At 39.5% G+C, this 27,207-nt stretch overlaps 1 protein-coding gene across 1 annotated transcript in view; it reads right to left on the bottom strand.

The window, feature by feature from the left end:
- Positions 1-27,207, bottom strand: part of LOC136883438 (fatty acid synthase) — a 560,183-nt gene that overhangs the window by 435,028 nt on the left and 97,948 nt on the right. Inside the window, exon 7 of the mRNA XM_067155718.2 lies at positions 2,195-2,425. Coding sequence (XP_067011819.2) covers positions 2,195-2,425 — 231 coding nt within the window. The remainder of the gene's footprint in view (positions 1-2,194; positions 2,426-27,207) is intronic.

Below are 27,207 nucleotides of genomic sequence, written 5' to 3'. Positions count from 1 at the left end.
CGTTTTATCTGCCGTTGGAAATGGGTTCCACTCCCACCATCTAAACCAGGGCCTCTCAGGGTGCATGCGTCTGGTGCATGCACTGTGCACGGTGCAAAAGATGACTTCACTTGGATGACCAGAGTGCAGACCCCCACTCCTCGATTTGGAGCAATAGCGCTGTCTCTCTCTTTCCCCACGTCTGTCTTGCTCGCTCCCCCTGTCTCCCTCTTCCTCACTTGCTCCGTAGCGCTCCAAATCTGAGCTGAGTTGAGCCGAGCTTAGCCAAGTAGCCCAGAAACGAAGCGTTGGTCTGAGCCAAGCCGAGCGGGACCAATACACTGTGCAAGGAACTCTGCACCGCTGTTTGCACGCGTGAGATTTTGGGCGTTTGAGAAGCCCTGATCTAAACCATTGATCATTTTCTCTTTTCTGCTGAATGTATGAGTCATTTCTTACACAAAGGCTTCACTTGGCCTCCAAAGGGAGGACTCCTCTGCCCATAGCCATTGGTCGCCCTTTTGGGTGTCAAGTTCGGTAATGACCGCTTGATTCTCGGTCAGACAGTCACTTTCACATACAGTAGGATGATAACGACCTGATAAACAGACTTTATCTACATGTCTACAAAACCTAGTGATGTCAATGTCTCTATAATAGGTTGGCGGTCGAAGAGACACATGGATGGAAAATATTCAAGTTTATACTCATGGACAAGAGACTGAGCCTCGCAGCATTGAGACCGGAACACACAAGATAACATGCCCACTTGTACCTTCCATTTTACATTATCATGAACTTTTAGCAATATTTTAATGTTATTTCATAATGTTAATTTTAATGTTATTTTAATTCAAGGTGTTTAACTGAAAATGACATGTAGCAAGTTAAAACATGTCCAAATAACATTCATCTTACAAGATGATACTAATGTATTCACTTAGGAGGACAATAAATACTGCTTTTGTAAGAGTTTAGCCATCAATATGGATAAAATTAAGTTTATAGTCTGTAATTAATCAATAATAATTTTTAAAATTTTATCTGATAAAATCTGATGATGATCTGTCAGGAACGGAACATGTCATACTGTTACTAATTAAATGTTTTCTTTTTCAGAAATAGAAAAAACATGACGGGTGTAAATTCAAAGACTTCCTAGACTTCATAAACCTAAAACAAATGGGGTCAAAAAAGGAACAAGAGTTGACCATGAGAAGTCAGATAGGAAAGATGAAAGTATGGAGCCTGGTACAAGTTAGTGCAAGTTGCCTACCAGAGTAAGCTACAGGCTCCATGGTAGTCTGCCCAAACTTGCAGGTTGACAGCACCTTGGTTTTACCCTTTTAGTCACCTCATAGGATATGAATGTGTTCTACACTCTGAATGCAAGGAATTATGCATACTCAGTGGCACAGCCTTGGGAGATGCTAAAGGGACTAAAGCTCTGATACTTTCCTCTCTTTTAACAAATGACTACTTTGTTCTGCAGATGATAATGGCAAAGAAAGTTATTTTTGCTTTAACTCTTTATAGTTTACAAGCAAGCACTACTAATATAGGAACACAGCTGTCTGTCCAGGAAACACTTTCTTGTCTTTCATACAAATACTCCTGTTGGTTACCATACACCAGTTCTCTTGCACAGTGATATTGACCATAATTTTAAGAAGTTGGCAATATCATTTGGTGGCAATACGTGATCCTGTTGCCTCTCAGTGTACAACAAAGCTTAGTATAACTGCTGACATTGTCAAGTGCACGCCATATCTGTTCAAGACTTAAACTGTGTGGCCCTAAAAACAGAAGTTTTCAGGGAAATAACTTTTAACTGTTCATGAAGTGGTCAAAGAATTGCAGCCTGGAGTTCCTTGTTGAGTCAAATTCCACCTGTTTTCTACAATTTACAGTTCAGTTAACTTTTTATTTCAAATACGGAATAAAATACTTTGTATCCTGTATAAGAATAGCAATAATATATGGTAGCTTGATTAACACTGACTTTAAAATATCAGGTATCATAAACATATCTTTATTTCATCTCCTCATAGTGAACACTATTTTGCTGCATAAGGTTTGCCACAGTTAAGACATCTTATCATCAAAGCTCTCCCCAGAAAAGATCCCACCTGTGCTACTGACATACTCATACCCTTTAAATACTGTACATATACTGTATATACAGACTGTAGATGCTATATTCATAAGTATTTACCTTGAAAGATGTAGTCAATAAATCCTTAACTTGACGGTGTGGAGTGTCGTAATGCAGGTTGGGCAATAACTTTCCCATCTCCATGCAGAGAATACTCTTTGAGATTGAGGACATTATGGAAGAAGGTTCAGAATGGCCAAGGTTGGATTTCACTGAGCCAATTGGAAGTGGCTTTGTTCGTCCAGGACCAAAGACTCCTCCCAAAGCAGTTACTTCCTCAGGATCACCAACCTAAAAGAATAAACAACAAAGCCATGTCTCTCAAGGTATGCAATAGATAACAAAAAAAAAATACAGTAATTAAATTGTAATTGTAACATTTTATGGCCAACATAGGACCACATGTCAATTTATACAAAAAACAAACAAAAAATTAGTATTTCTATGCTTCCAATATTTCTTCATCCTCTTACAGCTCTACTCACACCCTTTAAATAATAATAATAATAATAATAATAATAATAATAATAATAATAATAATAATAATAATAATAATAATAATAATAATAATAATAATAAATTTGACTACTTCTGGGGAAAAAAGACCACTACAGCATGGATTAAGGAAATGAAGAAGGATATGGAAAGGTTAAGCATCTTGGAAGACCAGCTGTTAGAAAGGAATGCGTTTAGGAACACACTGAAGAATTTGGAAGGTGTTCAAGCCGCAGGAAGAACTAGGAAGACCGGAAGAGCCTGAACAGATGAACAATGGAAGCAGGCCAGCGAACGCATGAAGGAGTATTGGACACAGAGAAAACTCTGCATGAAGAGAAAGAAATAAAGTTGTAGCATGATCCTTAGTGGTCCATTCGCTCGTAAAAAGAAAATTAAAATAATAATAATAAAACTTGTCATCACTTGTCACCATACAGGCTTTTATTATGATGGGTTCGCCACTCCCAAGGGCATTTTAGAGCTACTGCCAGCAGAAACTTGTAGGCTGCTCCTAACATGGAAAACAGACGCCTTTTGTAGCCGCTCTCTTGAGTACAGACGCTACAATTGACATGGGGTTTCAGTGGCATTTCCTCCATTGAGGGCCCATTTCCCTTCTATAAAGACTCCTCTGCCCTTAGCCATTGGTCCTTATTGTGGGTCAGGCTATTTACCGCTGCCCAACACTTGGCAGGGGACACTGGCTGTATGGTTTACTCCATAACCATAGCAGATTAACTGGCCAGACACCAATATTTACATTGCATCAAATGATGGAAAGGTATTGGGAATATGGAAAGGACAGGGTAGTAACGTTTCTAGATATTGAAAAGACATATGACAGTGTCTCAAGGAATTAGGTATGGAAAACATTGACAGAGATACAGATTGGGAACAAAACAATGCACATGGTAATAGCACTGTATCAAAATTGTAAAAGCTGTGTTAGAATCAAAGTGGGTAAAACTGAATGGTTCAGAGTTAAGACATGTTTAAGACAGGGAAGTGTATTGTCTCCCATACTCTTCATTATCATCATGGATAGAATTCTACATACTGTAATATCAAGGAGAAGATGATGGGTGAGCAAGTAAAATCTATGCTCTTTGCTGATGACATTGTAGTTTGGGGAGATAATGAAGAGAAAGTACAGACAAAAGTCGATTTATGGAATGACGAGATAAGAAATTTTGGAATGAAGATTAGTACTGCGAAAAGCAAGACTTTGATCATGACAAGAAGTAAAATACAAAATGAACCTCCTGAAGTAGTGAAAATTTTTTAATATTTGGGCAGCGTGATGTCACAAGATGGAAATTAGGATGGAGAAATTGATTTAAGAATACAGCATTCTGTAAGTTTCTACCAGTGTGTGAGAGACATTTTATGGAACAAAGATGTGCCAATGAAGTGCAAGAAGGTTTTATACTCATCCTGTTATAAACCTATACTGACCTATGTTTCAGCAGCCTGAACGTTGACTAAGCGGAACCAAAGTAAGATAAAAGCAGCTGAAATGAGGTTCTTGAAGAGCATACAGGTAAAGACAAGACGAGATAGAATATGAAATGAGGAAATAAGGAGAAGCGTGGGAGTGTGTAAACTTTAAGAAGCGATTGATATAGCAAAGCTAAAATGGTTTGGACACACGATGAGAATGCCAGGAGAGAGAATACCAAAGAGAACATTCATGGATAGAGAGACTGGAAAGAGGCCAAGGAGACGGCCTAGAATGAGATGGAGGAGCTCTGTTGTGGACTGTATTGCAAATAGAGGAGTCAACAGCAATAAAGTACTAGAAGAGGAATGGTGGAAAGATCGACTAAGGAGGAGTGCTTTGGTACACTACCGTACCCAGAGAGAATCTGGAAAAGGGAATAATAATAATAATAATAATAATAATAATAATAATAATAATAATAATAATAATAATAATAATAATAAATATTCACCAATTTCAAATGGGATTCCTAGTCCATAACCTCTCCAAGAATGGCAACATTAACAATTAAAGTGGGGAATAAAACTTATACTCTGACAAATGTCCATGCCCTAACAAACGACAAAAATGCCAAAGAAACAGAAGAAACTGACAAATTTTGGGAAGCACTGAACCATCTACTATTAAACATCCCTGATATTAGGCCTAAACATTAAACTCTTGCTTGAGAAATTTCAATGACAAAATAGGGCAAGAAAGAAAACATCGTACAGTAGTGGGAAGATGGCCAGCTCATAAATTCACAAACAAAAAATGGGCATAGATTAATTGAATTTTGTGAGGACCATGGACTTATTTTGGAAACCACAAGATTTAAGTGACAACCACACAAATTAATGACTTGAAAATGTCCTAATGTAAAATTGGTAGGGGGTTTCAAATTAACCACGTAGCCATGGATAGAGATTACTACAAAGAAGTTTATAATGTGAAAGTCCTCCGGGGGGTTGACATTGATTCAGATCATTATATATCAAAAATTAAAATAAAGTTAACACCTAAACAGAGACAAAAATCTCAATCCACTCAGTGACAAATTGGGGACGATAATTAACAAACTGAAAACTGTAGCTGAGGAAATTGCTCCCATTAAGCGGAGAAAGAAACATGTCTGGTGGAATGAGGAATGTGACAGTGCAATTCAAGAAAGGCATAAAGCCTGGTTATCTGACCAACAACGGAAAACCAAAAAATCCTGCAAAGAACACAAAACATTCCTACAATATCAATCATAGTACAACTCCACCTACACTTACGTTAAAAAATAAAATTGGGAAAATGGCACACAATAATAGGGATAATGCTAAAATTATGGCCGACTATTTTAAAGAATTACTTAACTGTGAAGATCCAAAAGAACAATTCAATTCAAAGCAATAAATTCCCTCAAGAACCACAAAGCAGCAGGAGAGAATCAATTGGTAGCAGAACTATGGAAAAATGCAAATAAACAAACCCTTCAAAATTTACATAAACATATCATAGACATCTGGAATACTGAAAAAATGCCTGAGGAATGGACTATAGCAATAATCTAGCCACTGCACAAAAAAGGTGATAGATCGGATTCCAGTAATTATCACGGTAAAAACTTATATCTCTGCTTGATGTTACTTATAAGATTTTGTCTAAAATTATATATACAAGAATTCAGGAACAACTTGACCAGGAAGTGGGAGAATATCGGGGAGGATTTTGACCAGGAACGAAGCTGTTCCGATCAAATCATCAGACTTAAGTGGGTCATGAAACACCATAGAGTTTGGAACAAGAGATTAATCATCACTTTTGTTGATTTCAAAAAAACTTATGACAGCATATTCTTCGTGAGTCACTAATGGAAGTCCTTAAAGAATTTGGTTTACACCAAAAACTGATCAATCTTATTGGAATCACTCTTAAGAATACTAAGTCGAAAGTCAACTTTAGAGGCAAATTGTCTGAGCCATGTCCGGCTCCATGGCTAAATGGTTAGTGTGTTGGCCTTTGGTCACAGGGGTCCCGGGTTCAATTCCCGGCAGGTTCGGGAATTTTAACCATAATTGGTTAATTTCTCTGGCACGGGGGCTGGGTGCATGTGTTGTCTTCATCATCATTTCATCCTCATCATGATGTGCAGGTCGCCTACGGGAGTCACATCAAAAAGACCTGCACCTGGCGAGCCGAACTTGTCCTTGGACACTCCGGACACTAAAAGCCATACGCCATTTCATTTTGTCTGAGCCATTTGAAATCCACACTGGACTTCGACAGGGAGATGGACTCTTGCCATTATTGTTTAACTGTGCCCTGGAGAAAGTCATGCGAGAATGGATAAAGAAATGTCATTCAAACATCAAGATAGGCAGAAATATTAAACCTAATTGCCTAGCATTTGCAGACAATCTTGTGGTACTAGTAAGAAGTGTGGAAGAAGCTAAATTTCAAATTGAAGAACTCGAGAAAATTGCTGAAAAAATCGGACTGCAAATCTCGTTTGGAAAGACATTTTTTTTTTTCTAGTGGCTTTACATCGCACTGAGAGAGACAGGTCTTATGGCGACGATGGGATTGGAAAGGCCTAGGAGATGGAAGGAAGTGGCCATGGCCTTAATTAAGGTACAACCCCAGCGTTTGCCTGGTGTGAAAATGGAAATAAACGGAAAACCATCTTCAGGGCTGCCAACAGTGGGATTTGAGCTCACTATGTCCCGGATGCAAGCTCACCGCCACACGCCCCTAACCGCACGGCCAACTCGCCTGGTCATTTGAAAAGACTGAAATGTTGCCGACCTTCAGAATTGAAACACCAGCCATTCACCTCAACAATGGCAAACAAATTAAGATTGTGAATAAGTTCAAATATCTTGAGGAAATTATAACCTGGAACACAAAAGAGAAAACATTGATCGACAGCAGAACATCTAAACTGAAAACAGGACAGCAAATCACCTAGCTTATTTAAAAAAAAAAAGCTAATGAATGCTAAATTTCGACATTACAATACAGTTGTAAAACCCGAAGCAACTATGCTACTGAAACACTCTTCAAGTTGAACACTAAATCAACAACCGATAAAATGCAGAAAGTAGATAAAAGAATCATCAGGACAATCATCAATAAGAAACACAAAGTTGATGGGCAATAGAGATTATTACCTAATGAAATGGTATATCGTCTGCCTCTGTGGTGTAGTGGTTAGTGTGATTAGCTGCCACCCATGGAGGCCCGGGTTCGATTCCTGGCTCTGCCACGAAATTTGGAAAGTGGTACGGAGGCTTCAACGGGGTCCACTCAGCCTTGGGAGGTCAACTGAGTAGAGGTGGTTTTGATTCCCACCTCAGCCATCGTGGAAGTGGTTTTATGTGGTTTCCCACTTCTCCTCCAGGCAAATACCAGGATGGTACCCAACTTTTTTTTTTTTTGCTAGGGGCTTTACGTCGCACCGACACAGATAGGTCTTATGGCGACAATGGGATAGGAAAGGCCTAGGAGTTGGAAGGAAGCAGCCGTGGCCTTAAGTAAGGTACAGCCCCAGCATTTGCCTGGTGTGAAAATGGGAAACCACGGAAAACCATCTTCACGGCTGCCGATAGTGGGATTCGAACCTACTATCTCCCGGATGCAAGCTCACAGCCGCGCGCCTCTACGCGCACGCCCAACTCGCCCGGTGGTACCCAACTTAAGGCCATGGTCGCTTCCTTCCCTCTTCCTTGTCTATCCCTTCCAATCTTCCCATCCCCCTGCAAAGCCCCTTTTTCAGCATAGCAGGTGAGGCTGCCTGGGCAAGGTACTGGTAATCCTCCCCAGATGTATCCCCCGACCCAGAGTCTGAAGCTCCAGGGCACAGCCCTTGAAGCGGCAGAGGTGGGATCCCTCGCTGAGTCCGAGAGAAAAACCAACCCTAGAGGGTAAACAGATAAAGAAGAAGAAGAAGTGGTATATCGTGAAAGCGAATCAATAATAGATACAATGCGGAGAAGGAGAATTGCCATTTTTTGTCATATATTCAGACAGCCAGAAACCCGACTAGTAAAGCAGTTATTTAGTTACTTCTGAAAAAACAAAACAACACTTGGTTCACAGAGATCATAAATGATTTAGAAGAATTAAGAGTCGTATTCATGAACGAGACTTTGACTTCGACTTACGTAAGTTCGCTTAGTAGAGTTTCGTGGAAGTCCGTTTCATAGATGCAGCTTTTACAAAGTAGACTCTGGCGTAAGTAGACTTTGGTAAGTTACGATGTGAAGAATAAGATATGAAGTTAGTAATGAAAAGAATAGAAAAGCAGTGTTGTGTCTCCCATCACTCAATGTTGTTTTCTTAAATTCAGCTGTTCCCTGCATTACAGATCGCATTGGACTCTACATGAATTCACTCCAATACAGTTAATTTTAATTTCTTGACGATGGATGAAAAGAAAAGAAAGAAAAAAACTGCCAGTCTTCAACAACTATGAAAGGGAAGTGTTATTAGAATTTGTAAAAGAGAAGAAAGATATAGTTGAAAACATGAAGACAGTGTTACTATGAGAGAAAAATTAAAAGCGTGGGAGGACATTAGTGCAAAATTTTGTAGTATAGCTAACACAAGCAAGAGAAGTGGAGACCAGTTGAAAAGGTGTTGGAACAATAATAAATTTAGATCCAGACAACACAAAATGGAACAAAGAAACCAAAGTATTGCAACTGGTGGAGGGCCTAGTACAAAAGAGACAAGGATGACAGTTTTCTGGCAACGGTGAAAAGTGTAGTAACTCGCCTTAATCTGAGGTTTCCCAGTGAGTTTGACACCGATGGATTCATAGATGAAGAGGATACGGAACAGATGTACGATGAATTCACTGAAGTACGAGAAACATCGGGAGCTGAGAGTGAGCCTACATTACTGGCAGAATCATCAGCTGAAAAGGAAACCACAGAACCAAGAAAGAGTACCGGTATGTCCAAATGTGCGACTAGACCACGAGCTGCGGCAATGTCATATCAGCAAGCCAGGAAGGAACTCGATATAGACCAGATGAAAGAGCTTCACCAACTCAAGATTCAGTAGGAGAAGGAGTTCCATGCAGCAAGGATGAGATTCCAATAGGAGGTGCATAAGTTGACTCTCATGCAGATGAATGAACTCCATCAAATAAAAAAAAAGGAACCAATAATGTATGTGTTAACCTAACCTCAAATGACTGATATTAATGGACACATTATTATTATTATTATTATTATTATTATTATTATTATTATTATTATTATTATTATTATTATTATTATTATATAAATGTGCAGAATTATTATGAAATAGAATGTAGGGCATTAATAAAACAATTTTATGAAGCAAATGATATTACATAATTGAGGTACCGGCAATGCATTTAAGAAAGGGTAACGTTGTTTACTTTAGATTTCAGTTAAAATATCGTTCTATGATACGTCTTCTGACTACAGCTCTCAACTCCCAACATCTGGGGTGTAGGTCGGTCATGATGTCCACCATCGTCATTCCCTTCATCAGGTTCTTCCCAAAGAGAATAAGTAGGTTCTTCCAGGATACCACGATCTGCAGCAATGTTATGAAGTACCGTACAACGGTAGTCACAATGTTGTTTACTTTCAATGTAAACTGCCTTGGTAAACACTGAATTTTTTTCTTCCAGCTTTCGAATGTTCTCTCTACTACGTTTCTAGCAAGAATGCGAGAGGCATTGTATGCTTCCTCATGTGGTGTTTGAACATTAATAAGGGGTGTCATCAGGAATGGCCTGCAAGCGTAACCGCTATCTCCAACGAGTAATCCACGTCGCTGTCCCGTTTCAAATTGTAAACAAATCCTGTTGTTGTTGAAAATTCTATTACCGGTATCGTGCGTAGAACCTGGCCAACCCGTGACGAAATCAATAAATTTCATCTCGTGGTTGACTATGCCCTGACAATTAAAACTAAAAATTCCTTTCCTATTACGGAAAACCTCAGCATGGTTGTCGCCTAGACTTATTGGTAGGGATGGGCGTGACCCGCGCGACTGCAGCCTAGAATCGAGAGCGTCGACTCCATCGACTCCGAACACCGGTCTCGGTTCGCGTGAAGCCTCTCGACTCCAAGTTAACTTGATGCGCATTGCGGGACCGCACGGTCGCTTCGCATGAAGCCTCGCGACTCCAAGCGAACTTGACTCTCATTGCGAGGCCGCTTGCGTCAAATACAGTCTTCCATTCTAGCAAGACTCTCCAACATCATTTCATTTTATCTGTCAGGCATTCATCATTGCCCCTGAGGAGTGCGGCAGGTCTCGGCAACCGGTACAATTCCTATCCTCGCCGCAGGATGGGGGCTTCATTCATTCCATTCCTGACCCGGTCACTGACTGGAAAACAGGTTGTAGATTATCATTATAATTCAAGGACCACGTTAAGTCTTGTTGCATCACTATTATTATTATTATTATTATTATTATTATTATTATTATTATTATTATTATTATTATTATTATTATTATTAATATTATTATTATTAGTAGTAGTAGTAGTATACACAAAAGCCCCTTTTCGCGACAGCCCTGGTAGCCCTTGGCCTACCAAGTGACCTCTGCCCAGCTCGAAGGCCAGTAAATTACGAGGTGACGTGTGTTCAGCACGACGAATCCTCTCGACCGTAATTCTTGGCTTTCTATACCCGGTCTCTTCCTCAACGTGATCACGAAACCTGAGATACAGGTAAAAATCCCTGACCTGGCCGGAATCGATCCCGGGGTCTCCATAGACTGCGGAGGCGGCTATTATGACGCACGTTTGGTAAAATATTTGTTGTAAAATCGTACTCTAAGCACTCGCTTCCTTTTTTCTGTCTTATGCCCCAGGCCAGGGGTATTAATCATTTACAATTAAAAAAGCCTAATCCGGTCGAGAATCGAACCCGGGACCGCCGGGTAATAGGCGCACGCGTTGCCCCGTACACCGCGGAGATGAACTCGCTAAAGTCAATATTGGTCCCACTACAATTATCATCATCGTCGCCAAAATAGACCTACAACATTAACACTGACGATGATAAAATCCCGAAACAATCTTTAAGGTTTGCTGGCTAATAATCATTTTGTATTCATCGTATCGCGAGTTACTAAGGGAGGAACGTGGAACTATAATTCCAAACAGTTCCAACAATAGTTGATACATGGTGTTACTGCATCAGTGGAGTCGATACTGGAGTCGAGAGCATCTATCCTCTTTGGTCGAGAGTGTCGGTTCCAGAGGTAGCAGTCTCGACTCTTCGCGAATCCGTTCGCAGCCCATCCCTACTTATTGGTACATGGGTGCAATCAAATACAGTACAGACAATAGGCGACACTCAGCGAGATATCGAGGGACAGCTATTAGAGCTCTCTCTAGCGGGTAGACCTGAGAACTACTGATTCTGTCATAAGAGCACGTGTATTTGTGTGTGAAGTTTTTGGTGTTATTTATGCGTTTTCGGTGAGTTGTCATAATTAAATAGTAGCGTGTGTCATTACTTGATATCTCCTCTCAACATGTGGAGAAAGGTATGTGCTGTATTTGGCTGCAGCAACTATGAAGTAGAGAAGAATGCGCGGTCTTTCTTTCGCCTCCCTCATGACAAGAAAATGTAAGTAATATTGTGTTTGCATATATATTCTTCCAGTGGCAAAGATATTTTTGTAGTACTTCATAATCTTCTGACCTGTTCGACCCATATTTTAACTGGCTTAAAATACAGTATAATACGCATATTTTATTGTATAGTGCAGCAGTTAACCTTCAATACCGATGTGTTGTTGTAGGTGTGATCTGTGGGTTTTGAAATGTCACAGAAGTGATTTGGATAAGGTGTACAAAAAAGAAGGGACGTTACGCTTATATACGAATTATAAGATCTGTTCAGATCATTTCCAGGCCAGCGACTTTAGAAATCCTCGACTATACAGCCCAGGGTACGTTACATTTTTACTCTAATTGTACGCAAATAATCCTCAAAGCATCACTATCGACAACATTTTCATACTTTTCCTTCTTTTATCCCTCTTCTCAGATTAAAGCCGGGATTTTATAGATTTTCTTTCTGTTAGTACCGGTAGGCTTTATGTTAAGAGAAAAATTGTCCAGCTTTTAAATTTTAATTCATTTCATCATGTGTGTAAGGAATGTGCCGATATTTTTATTGATTGGCAAGTGTCTTAATGTGATGATACAGTGTTTTTAAATGAAATAAAAGACAAATCTAACCGTAAAAGTCCAGGGAGGAATGCTAAAGGAAAAAAAAAGTAATGCATAAATGAAAGATCAAGCCATTTCACAGCAGTCCATTTCACATCTTGTTTATATGTCTAATTTCAGTCTTTAAATAATAACCTTTTAAATAATTCTTCATTCATTTATCCAGAATTGCTTTAGCAACTTCGAAGTTACTATTTCAATAATACTTCCTTTCTAGACGTAACTTATTTATCCATTTTCGTATATGCATTTCCATTGATATTAGAATTTAGCGCGACTTTTCAGATCAAGTCACTAGGAGCGCAACCGTCGAATTGTCTCCCATTTTAACAAGGCTAAATCCGTGTCATGTATCGTCTCTACTGTATTTGGTGCAATCCTATACCTCCAACCCAACGAGCTAGAATAACATAGAGAGGCGGAAGCGCTGCCTGGGTGAACCTAATAGAACGAACGTCCGCCATGTTTCCTGTTGTCACACAAGCAAGGGGGCATGGCCTTTTAATGACGAAAAGTGTAGAAAATGCGCATTTTAGAATCGCTGGGGGAGAATTAAAGTCCGTTGCCGAAATCTTGAAGCATGAAAGCGAATACCGCCACTTCATCATATTGCGGCACGAAGCCAACATCACGATCAGTTGATTGTAGGCTAGTTCGAAATCATCGCACAGTGACATACGAATAGGCCTCGAAATCGGAACAAGAGCGTTACCCTGCTTGGCTGTTGTGGTTAAGCGTAAATTAGAATAAAAACGATTGACATAAATACTGTACAACCTCATTCTGTTAATATTTTTAAAATTATTGCATCCTCATGAGTACTGTGTTCCTTTCTTAATCTGTTTACCTTCCCGGGTTGGTTTTTCCCACGGACTCGGCGACGGATCCCACCTCTACCACCTCAAGGACAGTGTTCTGGAGCGTGAGATATTGGGTCGGGGGATACAACTGCGAGGGAGGGCTGCACCTGCTATGCTGAACAGGGGCCTTGTGGGGGGGGCGGGAGAAGGAAGCGGCCGTGGCCTTAAGTTAGGTACCATCCCGGCATTTGCCTGGAGGAGAAGTGGGAAACCACGGAAAATCACTTCGAGGATGGCTGAGGTGGGAGTCGAACCCACTTCTACTCAGTTGACCTCCCCAGGCTGATAGAATCCCGTTACAGCCCTCGTGCCCCTTTTCAAATTTCGTGGTGGAGCTGGGAATCGAACCCGGGCTTCCAGGGGTGGCAGCTGCTCACGCTAACCAGTGCACCACAGAGGCGGCCCATGAATACTTTACCACAATAATTGTTTAGTGTAATTATTTATTATAATATAGGGGGATATCATGTTTCTCCCATTACCATATCATACTGGGATTACTAGCTTGAAAGTTGTCCATTATGCAGTGTGGCATAGTTTTAAAAACCAAGGCAACAGACATCTACAATAAAGGCTGTATACATTTCAAAAATAGCAGTAAAATGCTGTATTTATCATACTTGGTGTACGTTTGAACGAAATAAGTGATTTTTTGCGGTTACGTTTTCTTGGTGGTGGGCGTTCCATTTCCTTTATTTGTAAATGTGAATGAAAATTAAATAGGGCTGGAAATGTACAGAGCATAAGCAACTGAATTGAGTGGGATACCATTTATCTCTTTTCTTCCTCACAACGCATTGTTCAGTTAATTCCTTGTTCTTTAAACGAAATATGAAACAAAATTCGACAAATAATTACCGTGGCTATCCGTACTTTCGCTAAGTAAACAATAAAATGGATTTAATTACAAACAGAAATTACAAAAAGGAATCTCGGCTATAATTCAGTAATACTTACTTAAAGTACGATATATCCTTGGTTTTATTACTCCGATTAGTACAACCATATGCTGAGCTTACGGCTGGCATTCTTGAAAGCGAGAATCTATCTTTTCACTTCTTAAAACTTAGGGAATTAAATTGGCATACACGATCTCCCTGTCACCTCAACATATGCTCTCGCGCCAATTCGCTTTGTTTTGACAACCGTTAAGATGGCTGCCCCTTATCAACTTGCTTCAAGCAGGGAGCGTTGATATCAGGTATACAGCCCCTCTATGTTATTCTAGCTCGTTGCTCCAACCACTCCAGGGAACAGAGTTGCCACCGGACAAAAAATGTTCGTACTAAATTTTCCCGTGAAAAGGTACTAGATTATGCAAAAAAAAGTACTAAATCGGTTTTTTTACAATGGAGTAGCATTATTCATAAAGGCAGTATAGAAAAAAGTATACTTATCAAAAATACAACTTTATTAAATGAGGAAATCGTAATTATCAGAAGTTATCGGTTTTGATATCTATGATGGGAAGCAGCAATGTTGCAGTTTCAATACCCACTATCCTAACACTTCCAGTTCCAAGCGACTACCAGATGAGAGTCATTTATTTATGTTTAGAATATGAACACTATGAATAGCACACACACACACACACACACACACACACACACACACACACACACACACACACACACATATATATATATTCATTTTGTCTTCATACACTACTCAAAAGTTGGCTATCTTTTAGAATATATTAACATGTACCGTATTTTACATTTTGCTCTTCTCTTAATCCTTGAAAAATATTGCTAAAGCAATAAACTGTTTTGAAATATGAACATTTTTGGCAGACGAGTGCTTTAGAAGGAGCCAATCCACATACGCTACAGAATAGTAGTTTACTTCTTAATCTGGTCTTATTAACAGAAAAAGCAGCAAAAAATACTGTTCTGTTTCAGCAAAAAAATTGTCAAATTTGAAAAGATGTAGTCGGCTACAGAATTTTTCAGTTCGATTAAAGAGTTCCAAAATTCCATGAATTCTTAGTTCTCTTTCAGCGACTCTGTGGACTTGTTTGTTAAGAAGGAAACCATACTTTCCAGTGTCGACTCAGTAAAATGTAACTTAAAAGCCGTTCCAGTCTGTCGAATACACAAGTTCAATATAAATAGGGCCTATTGTTTAATAGCGTGTTGTTTTAAAGGTGGACTGTGGACTTTGCCACCCACCATTTCCAATCTAACTTCATAACCACTTTCTGTAATTGCATTAGGGAAATATATAGCTAATGGGATTATATTGATGAAACTGCCATCTCCTTTGCAGTTTTCTAGTTCGACATGTAGAGATTTCTTAAAATAGGATCACTAAAAACTACCATCTAAAAAAACTTTTTCACAGAATTCAACATGAAAAGATAGACACTTGGCCCTGAAACTTCTTATCAGTTTCTTTCTTGTTCTTCTGCTGCAGTGGAAAAACGTTTACTCTACCTCCGTAAAAAGTACTAGATTTCCATAAAAAGAACTAACGTACTAAAAATGTCCACGAAGTACTAGATCTAGTACTAACGGTGGCAACCCTGCCAGGGAATCGGGATTTATCATACCATCGCCCTCTGCTATGACTGCGCTTCTTCTTCTTCTTATTATTATTATTCTTGAAATGGATATTGGCTTTTATGTCACCCAGATACAATACTTATAAATAATTGTACCATTTCTACACTCGCACAAAATTGCTATAAATTAGGACACCAATGATGTTCTCAAGATTATGTGGTTGACAAGGACTTGCAGATTGAGTTAAGCAGAGATGTGCATTGACACACAGAATGTTTCCAAAACACATGAAATAGTTCACTAGAAAACAAACGTAGCACATATACAACTGGTGGTGATAGAATTACTTATATAATGCTTAGGACACAAGGTATACTAGTCTTCACGCTAGAGAGGCGCACCTCAGCGACTTTTTACAAGACGAACAAGTTCGGGTCAACATTTAAGGTATAAACAGGAAAGGGAGGTGTAACTACTGAGGGGAGAGACTTGAATTGTTCTTTTGGATCTTTACAGTTAAGTAATTCTTTAAAATAGTCGGCCATAATGTTAGCATTATCCCTATTATTGTGTGCCATCTCCCCAAATTAGAAGAATTAAAATAAATTATCAAAAAGAAACACTGAATGCCATAGAGGATGCATTTAGTCAACATAAAACAAGAGAATATTACGAATACAAAACATTCCAACACTATCAATCATAGTACAACTCCACCTACACTTATGTTGAAAAAAAAAATTGCGTCGAGAGGAGTTATACAAAGGACATTGTCATGAGTGTTTTTGTTGGCATTATATCAGAGAAAAGAAGTCAGATGCTGGAGCACTTTCATTGACGTACCATCACAGCTTATTTGAGACCACGAGAAGTCTATTGTTGTTGAAAAGATATTTAGAGGCAAGAAATATTCGGCGAAGCAGAAGAGGAGGTTCACCAGTTTCTACTAATAGTGCATTCGTGGGGGTGGTATGTAATGCGCCAAAACAAATTCGTAGCGCTTGATGTTGTATCGTATTGAGGGATTGAAGGGCGCAGTGGGATGCAATATCAATTATGTGTGCACAGTAATCAAAACGAGCACGGATTGTGGGGCAATATACTAATTTTGCTATGACAGGATCAGCTCCCCGGGAACGACGTGTGATTTCATTTAGTAGTTTAATATATGTGGCAGTACTGTTTCGTAGGCGTTGCAAATGTTGGGAAAATTTTAATTTTCGATCAGTTATAATGCCAAGATATTTATGATACTCACGGATAGGGATTTCATATGTATCGCATTGTAAGGGTTCTGAATTATAGACACGCTTGTTAGAAAACATTACCGCAGAGCATTTAACAGGAGATAATGATAATCCATGAGTGCTTGACCAGGACTGGACTTTAATCAGGAGTTGAGTTACGCAATTCCGAGCGATACTGACGTCTTTATGGGAAAAATAAATGACAATGTCATCAGCATACATGAGGATTCTCGCACATTGGAGGGCTAGTTGTTCAAGGTCGGATACATATAATGCAAAGAGTAGTCCACTGAAGATATCCCCCTGTGGGAGCCCGACAGTACATTGACGAGGGGATTGTGCACCGAGAGGAGGTTTTAAAATAAGAGTGCTATATATAAGCAGATTGCGAAGAAGAGTTATGAATGCAGTAGGGAATCCTTTCTGCGATAACAGTCCCATAACTGATGAAGGGGTACTGAGTCAAAGGCTCCTCGAATATCAAGGAAGACAGCGACAGTGTGCTGTTTCCTAGATTTAGCTACTACTATATCGGCGATAAGCATATTAATCGCATCCTGAGCATTCCTGCCTTTACAGTATGCGTATTGGTATTTTGGGAAGAGGGAATAATACTCTAAGTACAAGAGAAACCGTTGGAGCATTATCTTGAGAAATGCTTTACGTGTACAAGATGCTAAGATTATGCCCCTGATATTTTGAGCGGTGGTCATGGGAAGACGAGGCTTTGGAACAGGGACTAAGAAAAAGTGTTCCAGTCCAGCGGAGGAGTGGAAGTGGTTAATACAAAATTAAAATACTGTACAAGTACTTGTAGGGCTTTGATAGGTAATTCTTTTAACATAGTATAAGAAATATAATCGGGACCTGGTGAGGATGCTTTACAAGAGTTAAAAATGGATGTACGCTCAAAGAGAGTTATGGGACGTGAAAGTACTGAAGAGTGATCAGAAGAAGAAACGAGAGCTGGGGTTTAACCATTCTACGTTATATGAGGGCGTGGGATATGATTCGAAACCCTGGTAAGAGCACGTCCGGCGTTCTATAACTGAGATGCAGAAATATGTGTATTAAAGGAGGATATAAAGGTTTTCCAGGCTTATCTTAAGGTAAAAATAGTGTGAAGGGGTTAAAGTTTTTCGATATATTCTGAAAAGTATTTTTCGTTTGAGTAATATCTGGCGGCATTCAGCATCTCGCCACTTTAATCTAGAGGTGCAGGATGACATAGTATTCGAAGGTGTTTTAAAGGAGTGGTAGAGGTCAATACTTTGCTATCATTTGCATAATTGAATGATAGGATAATTTTGTAACTGGGCATGTCTCCAGTTGTTGTACCATGAATGACTAAAAGCACGAAGCATCAAAATATTGTAGGGAGCGAGTTTGACCAGGGGAATATTTGGAAGGAGGGTTATGAGTGATATGCCCAAGTCCATAAGTAATTATGATGGGAAAGTGATCACTGTTATGAGTGTCTCCTAATACTCTCCACGTGATTATAGAGACGAGATTGTACCTAAAAAGTTATATATCTACCGCGCTAGGCAACGAACCGGGAGGAGTGAGTCTAGTTAGGGAACCATCATTAAAAATCATGAGATTGTGTTGATTTGCAGCATTTAATAACTGTGTGCCTTTAGAGGTGTCGTCAAAAGACTTGTATTCAACGTGCTACTTTAGGACTTAAATTCTTTTTCGAAAATTAAAATACGAACTTAGTCTTCACGGACTACTAGGAGTATTTCGAGAACCTGTGACAGTAACTTAAACTGTAGAATAATGTAATCGAACTTCAACTCAGTTGAAAGCGAGTGTGTAGAACTTGTACTCACACCAGATTTATTTTTAACTTGGAACTTTTGTAATTTAAAAGTGTGTGCATATTAACGCAATTTTCCAATGAAATACATAAATACTTAGCGTGTTAGAGCAAATAACGCAATAAACTTGCTTAAAGATTCGTATTTATTGAAAGTGTGATTAACTCTAAACAGCATTAAAACATTCGTCGCGGGTGAATAAGACAGTACCGCATTAGACGATTTCTTCATCGTAACACTCTAACTATTTGAACGTACAAACATTCATGAGTTTAGAACACTCCTACTGTTGCAAAAACAGTATACGTTTTCTTCGTGTGTCATACCAATGATTATGTTAGAACTGTGTTTTTCCTCTGAACAATTATTCCGATAAATGAGCTTTCGTAACTTTGATAGTGGCTTTACGTCGCACCGACACAGATATGTTTTACGGCGACGATGGGATAGGAAAGGGCTAGGAGTTGGAAGAAATTGGCCGTGGCCTTAATTAAGGTACAACCCCGCATTAGACTGGTGTGAAAATGGGAAACCACGCAAACCAAGTTCATGCCTGCCGACAGTGGGATTCAAACCCACTATCTCCCGCACAGCTACGCGCTCCTAACCGCACGACCAACTCGCGCGGTCGTAATTTTTCTGTCAGTGTTAAGAACAGTGAAGAAGTGCACATAACAAAATACCGTGCATACGTTTATGAGGTGCAAATACGAGTTATTTTGAATGGGACACTACTAAGCAATCATAGTCAGTTGAACTTACTCGTGTTCGCTACATTACACAGTGACGCGTGAAATTCTGACGAGTGTCTATTTCTCGTAATTATCATATCTGTCTGCCGCTACACAAATTGAATTTCGAGTCGACGTGGGACGTGTCAACGAAGGAATGGAACCGTGGTGCTATGGTGATGACTTCACGACATCGGCTGCCTATGGTGAGAACTTGCTGTTCACTGTCCAGCAGCTGTCTACATACCAGTCCTGAGTTGCAGTAAAAACAGGTGATATGAAGTGCATTTCAAACCACTTTTAAAATAAATGCATAAAATTCCACAAAAGCTAACTTTCTTCTTGCCAAGTAGAAGACTTAAATCAGTGACTTCGTTTAGCAGCTTCACGGACATTTATTAGAACGCTCACTGGAAAGTAGACATTTACTAAATTCTAGTTTGCGTTATTTTCCAAGTGTTAAATTTTCCATACGTATAAAACCTTTTAGGAAGAACTTCACGAACTTTGAAAGTGAAAGAGTATTTATTTTAAAGTGGAGGAATGTTTACCGTATTGTTATTTAAAAAGATTGTAGGAAACAAGTGAATTTTTTATTTTAAAAACGGTAGGGAAATCAGTTCTGATATTTTGAATTTTCAATTTCATCTTCAAGCGAAAGATACTCATTTCAATTAATTTATGGTGAATTAAAAACAAATTATTTTCGAAACATCAAGATAAATGCAATCTTTTGCGGATATCACGTTATTAAATCAGGGAAAGATCAAGATGAATTTCATTTATTTTTGCATTACGAAAATTTTGTAAAATAAGTTGCTTTTATGTTTAAATAATTTACAACGAAACAATGAAACATTGCCTATAAATGCATGGTGATGAATAAATTGTGTTTTATGCCCAAACATTATTTTGCTCTGCGTAATCCTATCTGTGCCTGCTCCATAAGAGCCGTCCACCCCTGAGTGAAAATTCTCACGCCCAGATTCCGGATCGTTTGCCGGTACAGGGAGATAGTTATTAAATGGCGCCCAACGTGGTTAGGCCTCGATTAGAGCCGTGCCAGTAGCTATTAGATGGACATGATCGAAGTAGCACCAAACTTAGTAAAATTTTACGCCCAACTACTTACGTTCAAACTGAGATGCCTACACCAGTACTTTATTTTCAGATGTTACAAGACAATAAAATATCACTTCACTCAACGCAGTAAGACCATTAATTATTCATAGTAAGACGTTAAATATTTCGTGCCATACTGTTACTTCAATCTTATTAACATGGATAATATTATAGCAGCAATTAAAGCTCTTAGGCTTGGAATAAATTTTCAAAGTGCTAAGGTAGGTAGGACCGACCGAGAAGTGCTTCAACTGAATACGAAAATTGATCAATCAAACCCTCAAGTGGTTCAACCGGACATGCAAATGACAGGGTCCAATACTCAAATTAATCATTAGATTGATCAATCGACTGCTCAAGTGGTTCAATTAAACACACAAATAGCCGCAACCGTTACTAGGATGGGGGAACTGAATGTTAAAGTTAACAACACCCTTGAGGCTAGATTCGCTGAAGCTCAGTCTGCTTTAGAAAGAAAATTTGCAGATGCAGATAAATAAAAGACTTAGCGATTCTAACACTAATTTAGAACAGCGATTTATAGAAGCAGGTACCCGAATGGAGAAAATATTTTCGGACTCCATCGCCAAGGTGGATGCTAAACTTAGCGAGATGAAACTTCAATTTGTTGGAAATATGGAAACTCTCGAAGAGAAAATCAAAGCGTAAGTAATACAGTCCGTAGGTAAGGATATAAGAGCAGTTCTTCCATCAGTACAAACATTCATTTCTGAATTAAAAGAACTTAAGTTTCCATATCAAGAGTCACATAGTTATATATCCCAGGCAGAAATTAAGGTGGCTCAGATACAGGACAGTCTTAGGGGATTATTTTAAATCAGGCATAGGCAAGATAATCAATGAAGTAGGACTTCTCAACAGTAAGCAAGGAGAATTGCCAAACGATTTAAAGGGCAATTGGAAACTACTCACGTTCAATTAGCTACCTCTTGTAAGGATGTTAAAGGTCTTAGGACTGATTTACAAGCAGAAATTAAAATCCTAGACACAGCAATTTAATCGCAAGTAGAAAGTCTTTTTGACGAAGTAAACATCTCAAGCAAATAGAGATTTTTCTTTTACATCAAGCCCTACTACTTCGAGGGTTATGCCTAACATTACAACACTTATAAAATTCCAATGTGACAAGCCAGTTAAGTTTTCAGGTCAAGACGAGTATACCGCACGAGAATTCCTGTATAATGCGGAACACCATTTCCATGAAAATAGGATAGGTCCGGATAGACAACTCCGTACTATTGCTAAACTACTAGAAGGTAGAGCACATCCGTGGTTTATTGCATTTAAGATCAGTTTCAACATTCTTGATGATTTCAAGAAAGCACTCGTGAACCCTCGTTTGGAACGCAAAAACTCAGCACTTGGTAAAGATGCAGCTATATTCTAAAAAGTACAATACCTCAGTTAACATATCTAAGTATTCGGATTTCTTTTTAATACGGCTTAAGAAAATGAAATTTTTAGACACCGTTACCAGAAAAAGAACTGATCCACATGATATTACAATTCCTATCTCATGTGCAAGAAATATTAGTTGCAGCTAATATTCAGAACCTTGAACATTTGGATGCTACTCTAAGGAGACTGAACACAGCTAATTCCCAGTCCACTCTTAAGATCAACAAGACCAAGGACATTGCCGCCAACGCGACAGAAATTAAGACTCAAGAAATAGAACATCCGAAGTCAAGAGAAAAGAGAGAAGACAACTCAGCTACTCCTACCAGGTTTCGTTGGTTTAGGCGACGTCAAAATCGAGGTCATGCTCCATACAGAGCAAGACCTTCCTGGAGAGGACAGGATGAAACTCCAGAAGAGAAAAGAAATACCAGGAGAGAAGATTTAATGCAGAGATGGCGAGATACTAGAGAATAGACAAACAAAAGAATAGACTACATGAGGAACTTGGAGCGACTTCTTTGGAGTATCACCAGCACTGCAAACATCAAGAGAAGCCTGATCGTGATGCTAACGCGACTGGTACTAAAACACCGATTTCACTGTAAGGAGATTGCCTGAAATTCATGGAGAGGACGACCAACAAATAACACGTATTACCGAAGTCTACTATTGGCACGTAGACGATTTGAAACTTCTATATGAGGACACACAGCAAATCAGGCCACAAATTTTACGTTCATTGCCAGCAATTGTAGTCCGCATTGGAAACTTAAACATAGTAACTTCGACTGATTCCGGAGCACAAGCATCTCTTATCTCTGATAATTTGGTTGAGTCCTTGAAAAAGTATAATGGCGTTTTGGTTATGCCAGTAGCGCAGCTCAATGTTAAAGGAATTGTTCCGGATAAGAACATAAACTGTAGAATGCAAGCTTTCATCGGATTTCATATTAATAGCAAGTTGTTTGAACACGTTTTCTGGTGATTACCCGTCATAGCTTCAATGTCATCTTGGGATCTGATTTTATGTTTAAATATAAGGAACTATCGATTTTGACGCTAATCTTGTACGTCTGCATAACATGGATTCTATAGAGCTATACCTGGTGAATTGTGGAGATACGGAGAATCAAGAAATTGGAACCCCTACCAAAGGCCCCGGTTTAATTTAATTTAATTTAGTGTGGCTATTTCTAGCCGAGTGCAGCCCTTGTAAGGCAGACCCTCCGATGAGGGTGGGCGGCATCTGCCATTTGTAGGTAACTGCGTGCTATTGTGGTGGAGGATAGTGTTATGTGTGGTGTGTGAGTTGCAGAGGTGTTGGGGACAGCACAAACACCCAGCCCCCAGGCCACAGGAATTAACCAATGAAGGTTAAAATCCCCGACCCGGCCGGGAATCGAACCCGGGACCCTCTGAACCGAAGGCCAGTACGCTGACCATTCAGCCAACGAGTCGGACAAGGCCCCGGTAGTGACTGTGAATTACCGGAAGAGTGCGAGGATGCACTAACCGGAGAGTCGGTTATACAAAAGGGTGATCCCGAAGAGAACGAGGAAGAGTGCATGATTGAAGAGATTTCCATTGTCGGCCCTGAATATTTTATGTCCATAACCGATGTTGCTGAAGACCCAGAACTTGTTATGTGGGCAGAGGCAAGACAGGATGTATTCGATATCTATCCTGGAGTGTTTGATGATAAACCCGGTTTGAATATCATCTCAATGTTACAGATCATTCGCCCTATAAAAATAAACATTATCCAATTCCAGAGAAGTTCCGAGACGAGGCCCTCATACAACAGATGAAAGAAGATGGTATTTTTCAGTATGTGTAACATCCTACAATAATCCGCTGGCATTCGTGCGTAAACATAATGGTAGTATCAGGCTTTGTTTGGATGCTCGTGCCCTCACCGAGAGACTGGTCCTTGAATATGATCGCCCTCCTCTAATAAAGGACATTATCAGGCATTTCCACTTTAAAAACTTCTACACCCCTCTGGATATTACCTCATCGAAATACTATATCAGCTTGGATCCAGAGAGTAGGCTATTTACTGGTTTTCTATCTGTAAACGTGATTTACGTTTTCAACTGACTCCCATTTGGGGTTTAGGACTCTGGAGCTGTACTGATTCGAGGAATAGAAAACCAGATTTCTAAAGAGGTTAAAGCTACTACAACGATTTTTGTTGATATATTGATTGCGTCAGACACATTAGAACAACATGTAGAAAACGTGCATCTAGTATTGCAAGAATTAGAGGCTAGGAACTTTGAGATCAATGCAAAGTCAACTGTTTCAAACCTCTGTACTGTTCTTAGGTCATATAATTAATGACGATGGAATTAAACCTAACCCTTCCAAGATTCAATGTGTACTAGAGTTTCCAAAACTTCAGAAAATCAAGCATGTAAGGCAATTCTTGGGATTATGCCAATTTTCCACTCAGCATTGTCCCAAGTATACCGATACGATAGCAACTCTCTAACAATTATTAATGAAAAACAACGGGTGGAAGTGGACGGAAGAGCTTGAAAGAGCCTTCATTAACACCAAGAACGAGCTTAAGGACAACGTCAGGTTAGTGTTCAAATTAATCCCGAGTATCCTGACAATAAACTGTTTGTGTCTTTTAAGATCAGAAAGCTACGTCCACATGAGAAATCATGCACAATTACAGAACTTGAAGCGTTAGCAATAGTATATTGTTTGCAATACTAGAAAATGGTTTATGGGTACCATATTACGATATTTACGGATCACAAAGCGTTGACCTTTATTTCATCTTCAGATATGACTAAAGAAAGAGTGACCAGGCGGGCTTATTCATTCATCAATTCGACTTGACGGTTGCGCATACACCTGGCTGAAAGAATACATTAGAAGATGCACTTAGTCACAACCCAGTTGACACAATAGTGGTACATCCGATCGAAATTCTTGATAATGCAGATGAAGAGTTCCTACGAAAGATGTGTTACCTACCCCAATGCAACGCAGGGATGAAAGAAGTAGAGAACTAACTAGATATTTCGAAGGTTCAATCCCAGCCTCAGATGATGAGTATCCACTCATTAATCGTGCAGCTCAAGCCGTTTGTTGTAGGAATGTGTTGTTGTTAAACTTTATTGATATGGCAAAACACACATGCCGCATTTATGCGCCGCCTAAGATCAGAATAGCTATTGTTTGGCATTGTTATTCCATTTCAGGGCACGCGGGCACTGACAAAGTGGTAAACATCATCAAAGAAAAGTTCACTTGGGAGTATTTGCGAAGAGATGTGCGCAGAATCCTCCGATCTTGCGATTTATGCCAGCGCATTGAACCCAGCAACTATCTTCTAAAGGAATTTCCAAGATCCCTTATCTCAGAAAAGCCCGGACAGATCATGGCCTTAGATTTATATGGTCCTCTTCCCGAGGCGACCAGGTGGGACAAATACATAGCTGTTGTTGTAGATGTCTTCCATAAGTACACCATGCTACTAGCGGTACAGTAAGCCAACGCTGGAAACGTACTGAGGAGGCTGAGGCAAAACATCTTTCCAGAGATGGGAGAGCCTGATAACAGTACCTGCTAACAGACCATGAGTCTCAGTTCACGTCTATGGAGTTCCAGCAGGCCCTGGAAAACCTCAAGGTCCGCCACGTCCTCACCTCTATTAGACATCCTGAGGCTAATCATGCGGAGCGTGTCATGAGAGAACTTGCTAAGTTTTGTATGATCCACTGCAGAGACAAGCATTGGAAGTGGATAGAGGTAATCCCAGTCATGCAGCAAATTATCAACTAGAAAATACATGAACCAACAAGTGACATTCCTCTGATCTTGCATCGTGGTATAACACCGAAAATACCATGGAAACGTATACCTCAGATACCACCTGATGACAACATCCGTCAGGAAACCAAGATAGCTAATGCTCTAACTAGATTGAGGCATGCTGCAATCATCAGAGACAGACGACAACGAAATAGGAGGATTCTTAATCCCTTAACCAAGGAGACTTAGTCCTAATTCGCAAATCAGCCGTATGCAATCCAGAACAATGCATTTATGCTCAATTCTGTCCGTTATTAATAGGTCACTATCGTATTGAAACAGTCCTCAGAAATGGAGCGTACGAATTGTCAAGAATGGATGGTACCATAGAAGGCATTTACAACGCCTCTAACGTAAAAAGTATGTCCAGAAGGAAGAATGAAAGAAAATCCTATTCGAATTTTCTTTTTTCAAGGAGGGAGGAACATGTACCAGGAACAGCCAGAGGTCTGGAACATAATTTAATTCAGCGGGAGGTACTGCGACGTAAACAATATCACAGCTGAAACATGTCTTGAGAGAGCGAGTAACTACGTCACGACCTCCACGCAAGGAACTGATCTTGCTGTGTCGCGCCGATCACGAACACAGCGCGTGATTACATGGAAAGGAATGGAACATATTTTACGGTATTTTGATCCGGATAAGCTATCAAATAATGGGATATGTCATTTTGTAGCCCATCACCTAAAGACAAACATATACAAATTTCAAGTAAATCGGCCCAGGGATTTACGAATTTTCCCACAACAAAGGAGATCACTTCTGTTGTACTCGAGTGACTACGCCGAGGTTCGAACATAGCTGCCGAGAGTGAGGTTCGCCGGTAAGAACTCTGCCGTAATTGTCGTCAAAAGTCTTGTATTCAATGTGCTACTTTTGGTCTGAAAATTTTTTCGAAAACTAAAATACGAACTTAGTCTTCACGAACTACTAGGAGTATATCGAGAATGTGTGACAGTAACTTAAACTGCAGAATAATGTATTTGAATTTCAACTCAGTTGAAAGCGAATGTGTAGAACTTGTACTCACACCAGATTTATTTTTAACTTGGAACTTTCGTAATTTAAAAGCGAGTGCATATTAACGCCGTTTTCGAGTGAAATACATAAATACTTAGCGTGTTAAAGCAAATAACGCAATAAACTTGCTTAAAAATTCATATATAATAAAAGTCTGATTAACTCTAAACAGCACTGAAACATTCGTCACGGGTGAATAAGACAGTACCGCATTAGACGATTTCTTCTTCGTAACACTCTAACTATTTGAACATACAAACATTCATGAGTTAAGAACACTTCTACTGTTGTAAATATACCTTTTC

The sequence above is a fragment of the Anabrus simplex genome, chromosome 11 (genome assembly GCF_040414725.1).
Source record: "Anabrus simplex isolate iqAnaSimp1 chromosome 11, ASM4041472v1, whole genome shotgun sequence".
NCBI classification, from domain to species: Eukaryota; Metazoa; Arthropoda; class Insecta; order Orthoptera; family Tettigoniidae; genus Anabrus; species Anabrus simplex.
Note: the sequence above shows the minus strand (reverse complement) of the source record. Positions and strands in the feature narration are given on the sequence as shown.